This window comes from Theropithecus gelada, chromosome 16 (assembly GCF_003255815.1).
Source record: "Theropithecus gelada isolate Dixy chromosome 16, Tgel_1.0, whole genome shotgun sequence".
In the NCBI taxonomy this organism is placed as follows: Eukaryota; Metazoa; Chordata; class Mammalia; order Primates; family Cercopithecidae; genus Theropithecus; species Theropithecus gelada.
Window position 1 is genome coordinate 76,585,194 of NC_037684.1, and position 20,146 is coordinate 76,605,339.

Sequence of the window (20,146 nt, forward strand, 5' to 3'; positions counted from 1 at the left end):
TTCTATTTTAGTTTTCTTCCTCAATGAAAACTTACCATGGGTGGGATAACAGCAGCTCGATGCTGAAGCTGTGGCAGATCCAGTGGATTTGGTTTTAATGGGGATGAGACTAGTATAGATCCAGTGGGGTTTAACAGTGAAGGCTTTGAGTCCATAGGAAACATCCTGCAATTGCAATTTTAAAAAAAAGATAAATGAATACATTTTTGAGACTCAAACATATATGATCACTATAATTTCCTCTAAGTTAATATGTACATACACATGCACAACTGGACACACATATACCCGTATAAGATATTTGGACAGTTAAGGAAAAAGGAACCTATAAAGCTGATTTTCCAGATAAAGAAACTGAATATTGTACTCACTTCAGCAGTACACATACTAAAATTAAAATGATACAAAGATTACCATGGCCCCTGCACAAGAAAAACATGCAAATTTGCAAAGCATTTTATATTAGAAAGAAAAGAAAAAAGAAACCTAATACTGACTTACAGGCTGAAATTTATGTCAATCGTCTATAAGACCAATCTGAACAAAACAATCTGAACAAAGTCCATTTAAAACTGTTCAGTCCTAATTTACCACAAATGTCCTAACATGGGTTAAAAACTAGTTACCTGTTAGAGGATGTTTTATTGGGATCAGAGTATTTTTTTTTTAATATTTGAATAAGCTGCTGTGATTTTTAAACTGAAAATTTCATCCAAAATTCCAGACTTCTGGCTTCTCATGAAAAATGGAAAGAACCAACAACACGAAATCAGCACTCCCCCACAGCAGCGACCTGCCATGCATCTAGCAGCCGCTGCCCTGCTCACATGAGCACACACTCTTCTGCTCACCATAGTCCCTGCCATCTCACACTCCACCAGCTGATGCTGCCAATACCTACACTCAAGTTTAGGATGCCCAATATATAAACTTCAGGAAATTTTGTACTAGTGTCATGCTTTATGAGCTTGGTCATATTTCCCAATGTTGTCATGGTCACTGGGGGAAGGTGAACATTTAAAAATGTATAAATTGGTAAGAAAATTAGAATCTATTTTAAAAAACAATGCATATACTACATAAAGAAGAAAGATGATATTAAAGCTATAGAAAATTGAAAGTGTTATTTCGGTCATATGGGAGCAGTGTAGACTTCAAGGTGTCATTCAGAAACCATCATATTTTTCCAAGGAATTTCTGAATTTCAAAACTACTATTATGTTCATCTCTTAGGATGTTTACCATTTAAAATTACTGCCATCCTAATCTTTCCTTCACGTATAGTTACCAAAACCAACAGTGCAAAACACAGATAATCTTTATTTTAGATGAGATGTTTCATAAAGAATGCTTAAAAAGGGACCACACAGCTTGAATCCATTTATGTTTACTGCAGTTAAAGACTGACACCATTAAAATAAAATCTAGATTACTGTGAGGTGAAGGAAAAAGAGTGATAGTCAAATTTTCTGGTAAACCAATAGTTAAGCAGAACCCCTATTTTATTTCAACTCATGTTGATGAAAATTCTAGCATCTACTATATAAAACACTCTTTTGAAGAATCAGCACTATAGTGCTATTATTTTTCTAGTATCAAATCTCATTATGAAGTACATAAAAAATATATTGGATATGAACTGAAAATAGTGACACCAAGACACACTCTGAAAGCTAAACTTGGAAGAGAATTTAGCTCTCTGTTGAGTAGCTTGTCTCTTTTTTCTTATTAAAAAGAAAAAAAGGAGAGGGGTTTAATTGGGCTCGGATTAAGTGATGTTTCAGTCTGATTCACTTCTAGAATTTGCACCAATTTAACATTCTACTAAAATTGTAAGTGATTCAATTTCTTTTAAGGAAAAGGAAACACCAGGAAATAAAATATACGAAATAAAGTAGTAACTATACCTGTAAAATATATATCTTTTACTGTAATTTTTACAAAAACCATAAAGATATGATGCATTTTTTGTATAATTAATTAACCTTTAATGACTAAAAATACTTGTAAACTGCAGGGCGCAGTGGCTCACGCCTGTAATTCCAGCACTTTGGGAGGCTGAGGTGGGTGGATCACCTGAGGTCAGGAGTTTCAGACCAGCCTGGCCAACATGGCAAAACCCCATCTCTACTAAAAATACAAAAATTAGCCAAGCATGGTGGCATGTGCCTGTAGTCCCAGCTACTTAGGAGGCTGAGGCAATAGAATCGCATGAACTCAAGAGATGGAGGTTGCAGTGAGCCAAGATCGTGCGATTGCACTCCAGCCTGGGGAAGAGCAAGACTCCGTCTCAAAAAAACAAAAACAAAAACAAAAAAAAAACTTGCAAATTAATCGCATTATACCTGATATTTTAAATTACAAATATGAACAATCTAAAATGTTAATGGATACAAAAAACTGGTCATCATAATTATCATTAATTTGCATTTAAATTATGCTTTCTAAAAATTTTCAGAACACCAAACATCTCTTTCCATAGCATTTTCTTCTATCTAGTAAGTAGGGGCTGGTAGGCCTTGTTTTGAGGCTGCACTGCCTTAGTGCAGTGGGAGCTCCTCAATGCCTCTAGCCTCCACCTTCATCTACCACATCCCACTGCTGCCCTCCTCGGGCACAACAGTTATCTGTGGTTTATTCACAACTTTATTAGTTGAAATTCCCTGTTATGCTATCATACAGAACACACGTAACAAGACAGACGTAGAAGAAATGTATAATCTGTTTCATTAAAATGATCATACAATTGTTTGTGGTTATTTAAACAGAATAATATCAGCCCAACATTAAAATCGTACAGACTACCTATAAGGTGCCAACATTTACATAGGAGCCATGTCTGCAGCCAGCACCACCCTGTGATTCAGTCACCAACCAGCAGAGTAAGCACAGGGGAGGACTTATGGAACGAGCCTCACCTCTGCCTCTCTGGCTCTCCATCCACATCCTCATCAGCGCTGCACGTGGCACTGGAATCATTGTCCGACTGGGGCTCGGGCCTTTGGGCATTTATTTGCTGAGCTACCACCAAATCTTCATCTCTGGGTTCCACCTTCTCACTGGCTCTATCCAAGTCTCTTTCTTTGGTATTATCACCTTCAACTTTAGATGCATGGTTTTCTGGCACCCTCACTTCAACATCCACAGAGTCGACTTTGGTAGCGGGTGGGGGATCATGAACAGAACCCCCTTCGGCACTGTGCTCCTGCTGATCTACATCCATCTGCTCTGCTGTCTCAGCACTGATGCTGTCATTCACCTGGGTCTCCACGCTTTCATCTTCAGCTGGTTTTGTATTTGGAACTGCTGAGGAGGGAGATGTACTGGGCGCAGTTTCCGTGGTGGGCTCAAGCTCAACCGCAGGTTCTGTGTTTCCTCGAGAAGTAGCATTTTCAGGACTGTCCTCGCTGGGCTTGACAGCTTCAACTGGTGAAGGAGAAGGAGCACTTTCTGTATCAGAACTATTTTCTGCACCTTAAAGATAATGATACAGCATAAAAATCTGATAATGAACATGTTTCAGGTGGTGATAGAAACCATGCTTGAAAGTAGTTGTTTAGGATGAATTCTACTCCTTTGATGACCTCATTGAAGTACTTACAGCCATCGAGAAGGCTAAAGTTTCCTACAGGGTATAAAAGTGAAAGATCAAATTGTCTTGACCTTCTGAAACTAAGAGCATAAAGGATTTTAATGTCTGAAAATAATTTATATGAAACTGAAAAACAAAGAACGAACAATAAAACTAAACAAAAAAAATTCCTATAAATGATGACATTCTGGTGTATTTCTAGAAGCTCTTCCTGTGAATTTCCTTTTACCCAGCTGAACTGACACTCTAGAACAGCTCCATCCAATAGGCATATAATGTAATAACATCTGTAATTTTACTTTCTCTGATGGCCACATTTAAAAAGTAAGAAGAAATGGGTCAATAATTGAAACAATTTTTTAAATTTTTATTATTTTTTGGAGATGGGGTTTCGCTTTTGTTACCCAGGCTGGAGTGCAATGGTGCGATCTCGGCTCACTGTAACCTCCGCCTCCCAGGTTCAAGCGATTCTCCTGCCTCAGTCTCCCAAGTAGCTGGATTTACAGGTGTGTGCCACCATGCCCAGCTGATTTTGTAGAATTTATTTAATTAACCCAGTATACGTGAAACATCATTTTAACATGTGATCAACAGTGAAAAACCATAAAAAAAATTATTTTTCCTTTTTTTGGTACTAAGTCTTCAAAATCTGGTGTGTATTTTACATTTTCTGCACATCTAATATTTTTTTTTGGAGACACAGTCTCGCTCTGTCACCCAGGCTGGATTGCAGTGGTGCTATCTTGGCTCACTGCAGCCTTCGCCTCCCAGGTTCAAGCGATTCTTGTGCCTCAGCCTCCTGAGTAGCTGGGATTATAGGTGCCTGGCACCATGCCTGGCTAATTTTTGTATTTTTAGTAGAGATGGGATTTCACCATGTTGCCCAGGCTGGTCTTGAACTCCTGACGTCAGGTGATCTGCCTGCCTCGGCCTCCTAAAGTACTGAGATTACAGGCATAGGCCACAGCACCCAGCCTGCATATCTAAATTTAAACTAGCCAAATTTCAAGTGCTCAATAGCCACAAGTGTCTAGCGGCTACTGCACTGGACAGAAGACTCTAGAATAATATTTCAGAGATTTTTCATTTAATGTTGTAACACAGACGTTTCCCCATATCATTTGTATTGTTCTATGAATAGACTTTCAGTGCTTTTGACATCCTTACCTAGATATATCAAACGCATTACAAATTTAATATGTCCTGTACTAGAGTTGCAATAACCACTCGCAAATCAGATTCTTTTCTAGGGTTTACTATCTAATTAAACAAACCAGAAACCAAGAAGTCATCTTTTAAACCGTCTCATTTACCCTATGTCCGGCCTTGACAAGGTTCTACTGATTTTCTCTTTAAAAATTTCTCCTGAATCTATCCAATCCTGTTTGACTTCACAGCTAGCACTCTAATCCAAAACCAACTCTCTTCACTCCACTTCAGACCATTCTCTACAACAAAGACAGAGTTATCTTTTTAAAAGCCAGATTTTACCACAATAACTCACTCTCTCACTGTCTGTCTCATAACTTTTCAATGGACCCCCATTACTGTTAGGATAAAGTACCAAAATTGCTAGTATGGCCTGCAAGGCCTTGCCCAGTGGGGCCTCTCCAGCTTGCACACAGCTCTCTGAATTAAGTCACTCTGGCCTTTATTTAGTTTGTTCAATGCCTCACGCATCTTCTACCACAGAGACTTTGTACATACCATTCACCTTTACTGAAAGGCTCTTTTACCTACTTTTCCTTTGGTGATCAGCTCAAACATCACATGCTTAAAAAGCCTTCTATGGGCTGGGCGCAGTGGCTCATGCCTGTAATCCCAGCACTTTGGGAGGCCGAGGTGGAAGGATCACCTGAGGTACGGAGTTCAAGACCATCCTGACCAACAGAGTGAAACCCCATCTCTACTAAAAATACAAAATTAGCCAGGTGTGGAATGCCTGTGCTCCTAGCTACTTGGGAGGCTGAAGTAGGAGAATCGCTTGAATCCAGGAGGTGGAGGTTGCAGTGAGCTGAGATCGTGCCATTGCACTCCAGCCTGGGCAACAAGAGTGAAACTCTGTCCCCCCACCTCCGCCCCCAAAAAAGCCTTCCATGGTTTCCTTAGCAAAGTTATATTTTGCTAATATAGTTCTGATACCACATGTACTAGTTACAGTTACATCTTACATTTCTTTACTAGAATGATTTCTGGCTATTTCTTCCACTAGGCTATAAACTCCATGAAGACAGAGATCATATATTTTGATTATCACTTAAGTACTAGCCTGGTACATAGTAGACTCAAATACTGGCTGGATTATAAAGTACATGAATGGTTGTGAAAACCTAAATAACCATCTGGGAAAAAAATTAGTTTTTAATTGTATATAACATACAGCAATATAAAAAAACTTCTACAAATTCATTCTTTCAAATATGATGAAGTGTCAACTATGTATGTGCAGGGAGCTATCTGAGGTACTGCGGACATAGTAATTTAAAAAAATGTAAGCAGATGCTCTCATGGAGCCCACATTCTAGCATGCAATAGACAATAAACAGTAAATATGTGATACAAGCTGAGAGTGGTGGCTCACGCCTATAATCCCAGCACTTTGGGAAGCTAAGGCAGGAGGACTGCCCGAGACCAGGAGTTCAAGACCAGCTTGGGCCACATGGTAAGACCTCATCTCTACAAAAAAAAAAAAATCTAAAAATTAGCTAGGCATGGTGGTGTACACCGGTAATCCCAGCTATCAGGAGGCTGAGGCAAGAGAATCACTTGAGCCCAAGAGGTCAAGGCTTGCAGTGAGCCGTGTTCATGCCGCTATACTTCAGCACTGGGTAACAAAGTGAGACCTGTCTCAAAAAATCAAAAAAAGTAATATATCAGGTGGTGATCAGTGCAGTGACTAAATGACAAAACTGAGAAAGAGGTGGGAGGTATTATAAAATAAAGTGATATCTGAACAGAGGACTCAAGGAAACGAGAGAATGAGCCCTGGGCACATGGTGGGGAAGAGCATCCCAGGTAGAGGGATTAGAAAGCACAAAGGCTCCTGAAGTCAGGGTTGGTTTGCCCAGGACCAACAAAGAGAACAGTGTGGTTGGAGCAGAGGGGGCCAACAAAAAAGTAGCTGGCAGAAAGTTCACAGAGATATAAAGGTCAGTTCATGCAGAGCCTCAAAAATCACAGTAAGGCCTTGGGTCTTTATTCTTACTGAGATGGGAAAGTATTACAGAATTTGAACTAGAGAAGAAACATGATTTGATTTACATTTTGTAAGAATCACTCAGGCTGCTGCGGAAGAAAAAACAGAATGGACCTTGTCTCTACACAAAATAAAAAAATTAGTCAAGTGTGGTGCTGCATGCCTATGGTCCCAGATACTTGAGGGGATGAGGTAGGAAAATTGCGTGAGCCTGGGAGTTCAAGGCTGCAGTGAGCCACGATCAAGTCACTGCATTCCAGCCCAGGTGACACAGCGAGACCTCATCTCTAAAAATAAAAAAAAAAAAAATGGAACAAAAAGAAGCAAGAGACTAATCAAAAAGCTATTGCAATGAGGGCTCCTCTGAAGCAGGGTAGGAGCAATGGAGACAAGGATCCAATTCTAAAGAGACTAAAGAAAACCTAATTTATTGATATAGCGAAAGACCAGAGGGAAAAGCAGCTTGTGGTGGTAGAGACACAAGAATTTGCTCTGGCTGTTAACGATAAGATGGCTCTTAGGCATCCAAATGGAAATACTGTAGGTGATCAAATGTATAAGCCTAGAGTTCACATGAGAGTTCAAGTCTCCAAAATAAAACAAACGACAGACAAGCAAATAACTCAGAACAGTACCTCACATGTAGTAAGGTTTTAATATATGGCAGCCATGGCTGGGTGCAGTGGCTCATGCCTGTAATCCCAGCACTTTGGAAGACCAAGGTGGGTGGATCACCTGAGGTCAGGAGTTTGAGGCCTGGCCAACATAGCCAAACCCCATCTCTACTAAAAGTACAAAAATTAGCCAGGCGTGGTGGCAGGCGCCTATAATCCCAGCTACTCGGGAGGCTGAGGCAGGGGAATTGCTTGAACCCGGGAAGCAGAGGTTGCAGTGAGCCAAGATCACACCACTGCACTCCAGCCTGGGCAACAAGCGCAAGACTCCGTCTCCAAAACAAACAAACAAACAAACAAAAACGGCAGCCATTACCATTATTGAAAGATTCTACCAAAGCACTGAAAAGCTAACAAAAAGCCCAACTTAACCTTCATTTCTGTTTACATGGTGGTAGAAAGCCCCAAATCCAAGGGTAAACTAACAAGGCATTTATCTTCAAACTAGTAGAAGACATGTTAGTGGTTATACAGCAGATGATATCATTTGACATAACCACTTTTCCAATTTTCTTCTTCCAAGCCACAAAACACTAGGAAAGTTTCCAAGGCATACTGTTTCACCAAGCAGCAGCCAAACATGAGTATCTTTTTTCCCCGAAAAATACAAAAAGAAAACCTTAAAGAATGATGTAGAAAAACAGAACAAGAGCAAATCCAAATTTTGGTGAAGTTCTGGTCTGATTTAATTCTTCTAATCGTGAAAGATACTCACACAGTCAGATGCGTTTTAGGAAAACAGATATAGGAACCCTCCCTTCAGCAGTTGCCTTCATTTTTCAATTGGCAAGAGCCTTGCCACACAATGAACAGTGCATCTGTGGTGTCTCATTAAGATTAGGAATAAGTATGAGATCATAGGTCACATGAACTGCATTTATATTCTCTTCTTGACACTTTCCAAATGAAGCTAAGTCAACAGGAACACAGAGTCTACAATTCTACTGGGAAATTCATTTCCTCTTAATAGGAAACTCTTCTAGATGATTGAGCAGATGTGATGGTGCCACCCTACACTTGATCAGACGGATACATATATAAACACATATATATTTTTTTGAGACGAAGTCTCATTCTGTCGCCCAGGCTGGAGTGCAGTGACGTGATCTCAGCTCACCGCAAGCTCCGCCTCCCAGGTTCACGCCATTCTCCTGCCTCAGCCTCCCGAGTAGCTGGGACTACAGGCGCCCATCACCACGCCTGACTAACTTCTTTTTCTAGTTTTAGTAGAGACAGGGCTTCACCATGTTAGCCAGGATGGTCTCGATCTCCTGACCTCATGTTCCGCCCTAGTCAGCCTCCCAAAGTGCTGGGATTACAGGCTTGAGCCACCGTGCCCAGCCCAGACAGATATATTAATACCAGACTTGGGCTTTGTTATGGACTGCATTGTGCCCCTCCCCACCAAAATTCTTCTGTTGGAGCCCTACCCCGCAATGTAACTGTATTTGAAGGCAAAGCCTTTAAGGAGATGATTAAGGTTAAATGAAGTTATAATGGTGGGCTCTAATCCAGTAGGAGTTGTCTTCATATGAGGAAGAGACACCAGGAGTGTGCACACCCAAAGGAAAGGCCACGTAAGGACAAAGTAAGGAGGCAGTTGGCTATCTGCAAGCCAGGAAGACAGTCCTCATCAGAAAGCAACTGTGCCAGCACCTTGACCTTGCACGTACAGCTTCCAGAACCATGACAAAATTAACTTCAGTTGCTGCAGCCACCCAATCTGTGGTATTTTCTTACGGCAGCCCAAGGTTTATTAACCTCCAGGCTTTATTAACATTTATAACCCCAGGGAATACTAGCCATCAGAAACCCATTAAAACCAAGAAACTCTGACAACCTCTCTGGAAGTGCCATTAACACACCCAACTACCTTCCCTGTTTACCGCACTCTCACCTTACCCTCGGGTGAGCCTTCTCTAATACTCTCTTTACTCTTGTAAAGATGACCTCATTCTTCACAAACCCTCCCAAAAACAGGTTTAAGGTTAGGAGTTGTTCAAAGCCAAAACCCATTTCAATACAAGTTTAACTTTAAAAGATAACAAGAATAATCTATAGGAAAAAAAAAAACAAAATCTAATATTACTAAACCTGGAGGAGGTAGAACTTTTAAAGCTTATACAAAATAAAGACCCTACAAAGAAAAGATATACAACTCTAATTACACAAAGTTTAAACAAAGGTAATTTAAAAGCAAAACAAAAGGGAAATAAGATGGAAAAATTATCTGCATATACAAAACATGAACATGTTTAATATATATGAAGAGCTACTAAAACCATTATAAAAATCCCCACATCAGAAGCAGTCAATTTACAAAAAAAAAAAAAAAAAAAAAAACACAGAAACTTTAATCAGAGTGTATACTGAAATAAATTAGGTATCTTTTTTTTAAACCAAAAAAATCAAGAAAACATTTACCTTTTCATGAACTTGTCATTAGTTTAAATGACAAAGAGACATGATTTCTTAAATTTCCTTAAGTTTCATGGTTTTTTTTTTTTTTCCCTACTGGTGCTTCTGGGTCACTAATTCTTTTTACATAAAAACATTACTATAGTACATATAAATCTTTGTGAAAATATGAAAATAAATCAAACTCAAGGCAATAAAAGAGAAATATAACCGACTATACTAATTGAACAAATAAATGTGGCAACAACACAGACACACAGGTACTTTATTGATGTTGGCACTTCATGTCTGAAGCAGGACTGCCATTTCCAAGATCTTCTGGACCATCCTAGGTGCTACATATTAGTTGACTGAATGAAAAAAAAAATTATGTTCAAGTTTGAAGTCTCCACATCATGAAAACAACCATGAAAACACTGGCACACTGTTTCCTCAATGAAGCAACTCCTACACAGTCAAATGACTAAAAATTATTTATTCTGGGTAGCAGATGTCACAACTAAATTTAAAATTTGGAGATACCTTCGCTGTCTTCTGGATTTTCCTCTTCATTGGAGGCTTCAATATCTTCATCCTCCTGAGCAGAAACAGTGGAAGCGACACTTTCACATTGAGACACATCTCGCTCTTCACGAGGTTTTCGTGAAGTCTAAAGGAGTAAAGAGTATTATTTGATTTAAATAACTAAAAAGAAAATTTCATTTCTGAAATAATGTAGAACATTATTTCTTTTTACCACTCCATTTATTTTTCTTTTTCTTTTTTTTTTCTTTTTTGAGACAGTCTTGCTGTCACCCAGGCTGGAATGCAGTGGCACGATCTCAGTTCACTGCAACCTTCACCTCCTGGGTTCAAGCAATTCTCTGCCTCAGCCTCCCGAGTAGTTGGGATTACACGCACCCGCCACCAGGCCCAGCTAATTTTCACGTTTTTAGCAGAGACGGGGTTTTTCACCATCTTGGCCAGGCTGGTCTTGAACTCTTGACCTTGTGATCCACCCGCCTCAGCCTCCCAAAGTGCTGGGATTACAGGCGTTAGCCACCACACCCAGCCAATACCACTCAATTTATTTTACTATAAAAAAAGTGCAAATTCAGCCAGGCACAGGAGCTCATGTCTATAACCCCAGCACTTTCGGAGACTGAGGTGGGAGGATCACTTGAACCCAGGAGTTTGAGACTAGCCTGGGCAACAAAAGTCAGACACCTGCCCCTACAAAAAACAATTAGCTGTGTGTGCTGGTGCTCTCCTGTAGTTCCAGTTACACAAGAGACTGAGGCAGGGAGATCATCTGAGCCCAAAAGGCTGAAGCTGCAGTGAGCTGTGATCACGCCACTGCACTCCAGGCTGGGTGACAGAGTAAGACTTGCTCAAAAAAAAAAAAAAAAAAAAAAATTTTTTTTTAATTCCTTTTTTTAAAAAATAGTATGCTGCCTTCTGCAAAGTATGTTTATACAAAATTGCTCATTCTTCTACTGGGGTCGCATATACATAACAGTACGTATGTACGCATTTAACTGTAAGACATTAACTATTTACATTATATTTATAACTTCATGTTACTAAATAGAAAGCTTAATATCTTCTGCGTTTGCAGACCCAGGTTTCTGGAAGTCCCAGCCCTGATGGTCCTCTGTCCTGCGCCCCTTACAGAGCCTACATTTCACCTCACTTCAGCTGTCAGTCTCTCCCAGTGAGACTCCTCAGGAGAGGAAAATACATTACTACCTTGTTAAAAATTACCTGTACGTCTACTCAACATTTTCATGTGGATGATATTTAGGAGCCAACCTAAAGTATTAACTCAAGAGAAACAATCATTTTCTATATCAGAGTCACAGAATTAGTTGCAATTCTCAAGGCTAATATTTCTATATTCATAGTAGGAATGCAAGAGAATCCCAAAGACACACTGGCTACACTTTCTAAAAAGCTTTCAGAAGATTCTGTAAATTTTCAAGGATTAGATAATAGCTACTTTTAATTTATTTGTTTTTTTTGAATATGAGGTCTTGCTGTGTTGCCCAGACTGGTCTGGAACGTCTGGCCTAAACAATCCTCCCACCTTGGCCTCCCAAAGTGCTAAGATTACAGGCGTGACCTACCATGCCCAGCAGATAAGTTATTATATGGATTTTTCCAGAGCCCAGTGTATGTCCCTCTCTTGCTAATATTAACCCATTCTGTTTGATCCTTTCACTAGTAACTAGGGAAGAGACAACGTTTTACCCTACTACAACATCCCTCTGTTCACATGCAATAATCCACTACGTCACCAAGCATTTTCTTCAATATATGACAGTATTCACTAATTCTTAATGTAAAGTCAAATATACAGAAACACAGGCCAGGCGCAGTGGCTCATGGTTGGACCCAGTGGCTCGGACTTGTAAGCCCAGCACATTGGGAGGCCAAGGCGGGCAGATCACTTGAGGCCACGAGTTCGAGACCAGCCTGGCCAACATGGTGAAAACCTGTCTCTACTAAAAATACAAAAATTAGTCGGGCATGGTAGTGCGTGTCTATAATCCCAGCTACTCGGGACGCTGAGGCAGGAGTATCGCTTGAGCCCAGGAAGCGGAGGTTGCGGTGAGCCGAGATTGCGCCACTGCAATCCAGCCTGGGTGACAGAGCAAAACTCCATCCCAAAAAAATAAAAATAAAAATAAAAATAAAAATAAAAATAAAAATAAAAACAAGGTATTCTGCCGGGAAAACTAGCTTTGGGGTCCAACTGCAACTCTTCCCAGAATCTCCAATCAACCAGCCTACCCCATCAGACACTGGACTCACCAACCCTCCACAACAGCGTGAGCCAATTCCTTAAATCTCAATCTTTCTTTTTTTTTTTTTTTTTTTTTGAGACGGAGTCTCGCTCTGTCACCCAGGCTGGAGTGCAGTGGCCGGATCTCAGCTCACTGCAAGCTCCACCTCCCGGGTTCACGCCATTCTCCTGCCTCAGCCTCCCAAGTAGCTGGGACTACAGGCGCCTGCCACCTCGCCCGGCTAAGTTTTTGTATTTTTAGTAGAGACGGGGTTTCACTGTGTTAGCCAGGATGGTCTCGATCTCCTGACCTCGTGATCCGCCCGCCTCGGCCTCCCAAAGTGCTGGGATTACAGGCTTGAGCCACCGCGCCCGGCCTCAATCTTTCTATATATATGCATAAACACATCCTGTTAATTTTCTCAGAAGGACTATGACTAATATAACATACATTTATTTATTTACTTTTACTTTTGAGACGGAGTCTCGCACAGTCACCCAGGCTGGAGTGCAGTGGCATTATCTCGGCTCACTGCAAGCTCCGCCTCCTGGATTCACGCTATTCTCCTGCCTCAGCCTCCCGAGTAGCTGGGACTACAGGTGCCTGCCACCACACCTGGCTAATTTTTTGTACTTTTAGTAGAGACGGAGTTTCACCATGTTAGCCAGGATGGTCTCAATCTCCTGACCTCATGATCTGCCTGCCTCAGCCTCCCAAAGTGCTGGGATTACAGGCGTGAGTCACCACGCCCAGCCAACATTTATATTTTAAATACACATCTGATTCATTCTTTACTTCACTTTGTCTCAAAACATTTTGGATGTTATCTCGTGAAGTCAAGTCTTTATCTTGTCAGTAGACTTTTTCATGTTTTGGTTGCTACAGCATATTTTTAACTCTCACATTCTTATTATTAACCTAAAGACCCCTTTGTACACGCCCTTTTAAATCAGTTGATGTTGTATCTTGTATACTCTTAATAAATTCAAATCTTATTAGCTTTACTATCACACTTTAATAATTCTCAAATTTTTTGGTCTAAGGATGCAACATTCTTAAAAAGTATTAAAGGCCGCAAAGAACTTTTCTTTTTTCTTTTTCTTTTCCTTTTTGAGACACCTCAAAAAAGGCTGGAGTACAGTGGTGCGATCTCAGCTCACTGCAACCTCCGCTTCCCAGGTTCAAGTGATTCTCCTGCTTCGGCCTCCCGAGTAGCTGGGATTAAAGGTGCACACCACTACACCCAGCTAATTTTTGTATTTTTAGTAGAGACAGAGTTTCACCATGTTGGCCAGGATGGTCTTGATCTCTTGACCTCGTGATCCGCCCGCCTCGGCCACCCAACGTGCTGGGATTACAGGCGTGAGCCACCGCGCCTGGCCAAAGAACTTTTCTTTATGAGAGAAATATACATAGACAGCCAGATAGACACTTACTATATCAGAAACTAAAACTAAGAAAACTTTAAAATTTTAACTTATTAAAAACAATATAAACTCATAAATTATTTATTTATTTATTTATTTATTTAATTTATTTATTTTGAGATGGAGCCTCGCTCTGTCGCCCAGGCTGGAGTGCAGTGGTGCAATCTCGGCTCACTGCAAGCTCCACCTCCTGGGTTCACGCCATTCTCCTGCCTTGGCCTTCTGAATGGCTGGGGCTACAGGCGCCCACCCCCACGCCCGGCTAACATTTTTTCCTTTATTTTTAGTAGAGACGAGGTTTCACTGTGTTAGCCAGGATGGTCTCGATCTCCTGACCTTGTGATTCGCCCTCCTCAGCCTCCCAAAGTGCTGGGATTACAGGCGTAAGCTACCGCACGCGACTTATTTTTTTAATGAAACGTAACCATTTTCCAAAAACAAAAAATGACTTACAAAAAAAGTGGCACAACCTTCCCTTTTTGGAAATCTCTTCCATGTCTGATCTAACAGAGACAGCACAATTCTCAAGGTGCTTCCACATATGATTTAATCTGTGGATTACATTAGGTCATCTAATGTTTTGTTTGAAGTATAAGAAAACAATGTAGCCTCACACAGATATGTAGTTGGAAAAGGGAAGAATATTTTAACAGATTTTTCAGATACTTGTGAATATTATTTTTTGATATTGTACCAAAACTAAGCAAATGTCACTTCTTATTTGTTAGTTACAATATGAAATCTGATACCATATCAAGGAACCCTTTATACCCTGTTAAAATCTATAATCTGGCCAGGCGCGGTGGCTCACGCCTGTAATCCCAGTACTTTGTGAGGCCGAGACAGGTAGATCACTTGAGGCCAGGAGCTGAAGACCAGCCTGACCAACACAGCGAAACCCTGTCTCTACTAAAAATACAAAAATTAGCCGGGTGTAGTGGCGGGCGCCTGTAATCCCAGCTGCTAAGGAGGCTGAGGCAGGAGAACTGCTTGAACCTGGGAGGCGGAGGTTGCAGTAAGCCGAGATCATGCCACTGCACTCCAGCCTGGGCAACAGGGCGAGACTCCATCTTAAAAAAAAAAAAAAAGAAAAAAATCTAAAAGCTATCTTACATTTGGTATATTAAAAAAAATTATCAATATTTTATCAATGCATGATCCATTATGCATTAGTTCATTTTCATGCTGCTGATAAAGACATACTTGAGACTCGGAAGTAAAAGACGTTTAATGAACTTACAGTTCCACACGGCTGGGGAGGCCTCACAATCATGGCAAAAGGCAAGGAGGAGCAAGTAACGTCTTACATGACGGTGGCAGGCCAAAAAAAGAAAAAAAAAAGGGGGCTTGTGCAGGGGAACTCCTCTTTATAAAACCAGTAGATCTCATAAGACTTATTCACTATCATAAAAATAGCATGAGAGGCCGGGCGCGGTGGCTCAAGCCTGTAATCCCAGCACTTTGGGAGGCCGAGGCGGGCGGATCACGAGGTCAGGAGATCGAGACCATCCTGGCTAACATGGTGAAACCCCGTCTCTACTAAAAATACAAAAAACTAGCCGGGCGTGGTGGCGGGCGCCTGTAGTCCCAGCTACTCGGAGGCTGAGGCAGGAGAATGGCCTGAACCTGGGAGGCGGAGCTTGCAGTGAGCCGAGATCGCGCCACTGCACTCCAGCCTGGGTGACACAGCGCGAGACTCCGTCTCAAAAAAAAAAAATAATAAAATAAAAATAGCATGAGAAAGACCTGCCCCATGATTCAGTTATCTCCCACTGGGTCCCTCCCACAACACATGGGAATTGTGGGACCTACAATTCAAGATGAGATCTGGGTGGGGACACAGCCAAACCATATCATTCTGCCGCTGGCCCCTCCCACATCTCATGTCTTCACATTTCAAAATCAATCATGCCTTCCAACAGTCCTCCAAAGTCTTAACTAATTTCAGCATAAACCCAAAAATCCATAGCCCAAAGTCTCATCTGAGACAAGGAAAGTCCCTTCCCCTATGAGCCTGTGAAAGTAGAAGCAAGCTAGTTACCTCCTAGATACAATGGGGTCACAGGTATTGGGTAAATACAGCTATTCCAAATGGGAGAAATTGGCAAAAACAAAGGGGCTACAGGGCCTATCCAAGTCCAAAATCCAGCAGGGCAGTCAAACCTTAAAGCTCCAAAATGATCTCCTTTGACTCCATGTCTCACATCCAGGTCATGCTGATGCAAGAGGTGGGTTCCCATGGTCTTGGGCAGCTCTGACCCTGAGGCTTTGCAGGGTAGAGCCTCCTTCCTTGCTGCTTTCACAGGCTGGCGTTGAGTGTCTGCGGCTTTTCCAGGCACAGGGCACAAACTGTAGGTGAATCTACCATTCTGGAGGACGGTGGCCCTCTTCTCACAGCTCCATTAGGCAGTGCCCTAGTAGGGACTCTGATCCTACATTTCCCTTCTGCACTGCCCTGGCAGAGGTCCTCCATGAGAGCCCCACCCCTGCAGCAAACTTCTGCTTGGACATCCAGGCATTTCCATACATCCTCTGAAATCTAGGCAGAGGTCCCCAAACCTCAATTCTTGACTTTGGTGCACCCACAGGCTCAACACCACATGGAAGCTGCAAAGGCTTGAGGCTTGCATCCTCTGAAGCCACGGCCCAAGCTGTACCTTAGCCCCTTTCAGCCATGGCTGGGGTGCAGAGCACCAAGTCCCTTTGCTGCAAACAGCAGGGGTTCCTGGGTCCAGGGCACAAAATCATTTTTTCCTCCTTAGCCTCCAGGCCTGTGAAGCAAGGGGCTGCCATAAAGACCTCTGACATCCTCTGAAGAAATTTTCCCCATTGTCTTAGAAATTAACATTCAGCTCCTCATTACTTATGCAAATTTCTGCAGCAGGCTTGAATTCCTCCTCAGAAAATGGGATTTTCTTTTCTATCACATTGTTAGGCTGCAAATTTTCCAAACTTTTATGCTCTGCTTCCCTCATAAAACTGAATGCCTTAAACAGCACCCAAGTCACCTCTAGAATGCTTTGCTGCTTAGAAATGTCTTCCACCAGATACCCTAAATCATCTCTCACAAGTTCAAAGTTCTGCAAATCTCTAGGGCAGGGACAAAATGCTGCCAGTCTCTGCTAAAACATAAGAAGAGTCACCTTTGCTCCAATTCCCAACAAGTTCCTCATTTCCATCTGAGGTGATATCACCTCAGCCTGGACCTTATTTTCATGTCACTATCAGTATTTTTGTCAAAGCCATTCAACAAGTCTCTAGGAAATTCCAAACACTTCCAAATTTTCCTGTCTTCTTCTGAGCCCTCCAAACTGTTCCAACCTCTGCCTGTTACGCAGTTTCAAAGTTGCTTGCACATTTTCAGGTATCTTTTCAGCAATGCCCTACTCTACTGGTACCAATTTATTGTATTAGTCCATTTTCACACTGCTTATAAAGACATATCCAAGACTTGGAAGAAAAAGAGGCTTAAAGGGCTGACAGTTCCACATGACTGGGAAGGCCTCACAATCATGGCAGAAAGCAAGGAGGAGCAAGTAACATCTCACATGGATAGGGCAGGCAAAAAAAGAGCTTGTGCGGGGAAATTCCTCTTTATAAAACCATCAGATCTCCTGAGACTTATTCACTATCATGAGAACAGCATGAGAAAAAGACCCGCCCCATGACTCAGTTATCTCCCACTGAGTCCCTCCCACAACACACAGTAATTGTGAGAGTTACAATTAATGATGAGATTTGGGTGGCAACACAGTCAAACCAAATCACATTATAACATCATGAAATGGCCATTTGGAAAGTACTGAGTTAAAGCAAGTTTTTGTAATTTGGATACATTTCATCACACAATAACAACTATCACATTTGCTATTATTACCACTGATCTCATCAGAAAATCTGTAATGAGAAGGTGTGAAGCTCATGGTTAGAGAAACTTATTTCCAAAATTCTCATTTTTTGCTTGAAAACTCCAAATTTTAAAGTGGCGACAAATACTATCAGTTATTTTATTTGCAAGACAGCCTCATTCATTAATTTTCAAGAAAATGTCTCCCAAAATCCCAGTCTGAAAACATAGTTTGTCTGTCATTCTTTCAATCTAAAATGACATTCCATGAAAAAGGGGAGACTAGTGCAACTTAGAACTCAAACAATTGCCAAAGTGCTTTTCCTTGAGAGAACCATCATATTCTGGTATAGAGCAGAAGAACTTTATGTTTACTTCCCATTACATGACACGAAGTATAAAAAGACGTAGTCAAGGGGCAAGATTTAATAAAACTAACTTTCACTGCATCATCAAGGACATTCTTAAGTGACATTTTAAGAAAAAACTGCAAATGCTCAGAGATGAAAAATACATTGAGTACTAGCATCGTTTGGTTCCCTGCCAAGATTTATGCTAAGGCATCAGCAATTTTATCTACCACTGCTTTGACACCATAAATGCAAACATCATATACTGAAAAAAAGTAAATAACATTTGATTGATATTTTTATGAAAATAGCCGTGACCTCATGGAATCATCAAAAAGCTCTATGGTCTTTGACAACCACTACACTGGAACTTTCTTATTAAGGAATTTCCAATAATGTTATACTCCCTGGTTTTTAATATTTATACCATGGAATCTTCTCTCTGAAAAAATGTCTAATATACCAAATCAATTCACTCGATATTATCAACAGACCTCCAACTAAAGTTTTCAATTCAACCTCCAAAAAGTTTATATTTTTCAAATCCGGCCTACAGTAATTCAAGAGTATTTAATTCCCTTTACTACAAACAGAAACTTCCAAGGAGGAAAGATAAGTTGGGGCAGGTCACGATGGGCCTTGTTTCGACTGTTAGGAATACAAATAGAAACTTTACTCCTTGAGCAATAAATAGAGAAACAGCTAGCCTGTACTAAAAATTTAGCATACCTTTTACATGTAAGTGCAGTAAATAAAAATGTAAGATACAAAAAGGTTTCTCTTATAACCAATCTCTGAAGCTCAGAAAAAAAACATCAAGGCCAGATGCAGTGGCTCACACCTGTAATCCCAGCACTTTAGGAGGCTGAGGCAGGTGGATCACCTGAGGTCTGGAGTTCAAGACCAGCCTGGCCAACATGGTGAAACACTGTCTCTACTAAAACTACAAAAATTAGCCGGGCATGGTGGTGGGTGCCTGCAGTCCCAGCTATTTGGGAGGCTGAGGCAGGAAATTGCTTGAACCCAGGAGGAAGAGTTTACAGTGAGCCAAGATTGCACTGCTGTACTCTAGCCTGGGTGACAGAGGGAGACTCCATCTCAAACAACAACAACAACACTCTAAGTAAAAAACAATAAGTAAAAGATTCACCACCCCTGATATACTCACTTTCTGTTTATGCTGCTGTAAGAGGTTGTCAAGATTGTGTCGCCTTTTATAGTTAAAATAGAAGTTTTTACATTGAGCTTCACTTTTCGTTCCCACCATTTTAGCAATTGCTGCCCAGTTACGACCATGTTCTACTAGACCTGCATTTTAAAAACAGACCAAATGTTAATTGAACAGTCACCTGATCAAGCAAACAAGAGAAATAATAAATTAACTTAATCATTGTATTCACAACCATTGACACTAGAAGTGTGCTTTCAATTACTTACATATACTTTGATACTTATAAAAATACTTATTGAAACAAAACTCATTTACAGTTCTATATTTTTCCCCCTCAAATTTAAAACATGCTCATTAATAGAAGGGCTAAACCTTGTCCCTCCCATGTATCTCCCACAGGGCTAGGACAACGTTAGACACATTTGTAATAGCTCAAATACTTGCAAACTAAATGATTAGGTACGTCTAGATCTCTGGACACAATATATCAAGCCAATAAGGTAATCATATATAAATGATGAACACAATTTAAAGATATATATATGACTCCACTTATAATCCATATTTGTCCTCAGTCAATTCACAATCAAGCAATGCCATCAGAAAAATACTAGCCAATTAAAAACAATCCTATGGTAATACAATGCATTACAGAAACCAATGCAATTTTTTTTTTTTTTTTTTTTTTTTTTTAAGGGGTTTTTTT

At 40.8% G+C, this 20,146-nt stretch overlaps 1 protein-coding gene and 1 non-coding gene across 3 annotated transcripts in view; one reads left to right on the forward strand and one right to left on the reverse strand.

Annotated features, from left to right (window-relative positions):
* NCOR1 (nuclear receptor corepressor 1) overlaps window positions 1-20,146 on the reverse strand; it is a 189,511-nt gene that overhangs the window by 70,289 nt on the left and 99,076 nt on the right. Inside the window, exons 19-22 of one of the 2 annotated variants that reach the window (XM_025363073.1) lie at window positions 19,438-19,577; window positions 10,403-10,529; window positions 2,919-3,474; window positions 36-165 (exon numbers count right to left, since the gene is read on the reverse strand). In XM_025363073.1, the coding sequence (XP_025218858.1) occupies window positions 36-165; window positions 2,919-3,474; window positions 10,403-10,529; window positions 19,438-19,577 (953 nt within the window). The remainder of the gene's footprint in view (window positions 1-35; window positions 166-2,918; window positions 3,475-10,402; window positions 10,530-19,437; window positions 19,578-20,146) is intronic. The other variant, XM_025363074.1, reaches the window with a different exon arrangement.
* Window positions 364-467, forward strand: LOC112610433. The gene has a single exon (XR_003116340.1). It is a non-coding gene; the product is annotated as a U6 spliceosomal RNA (small nuclear RNA).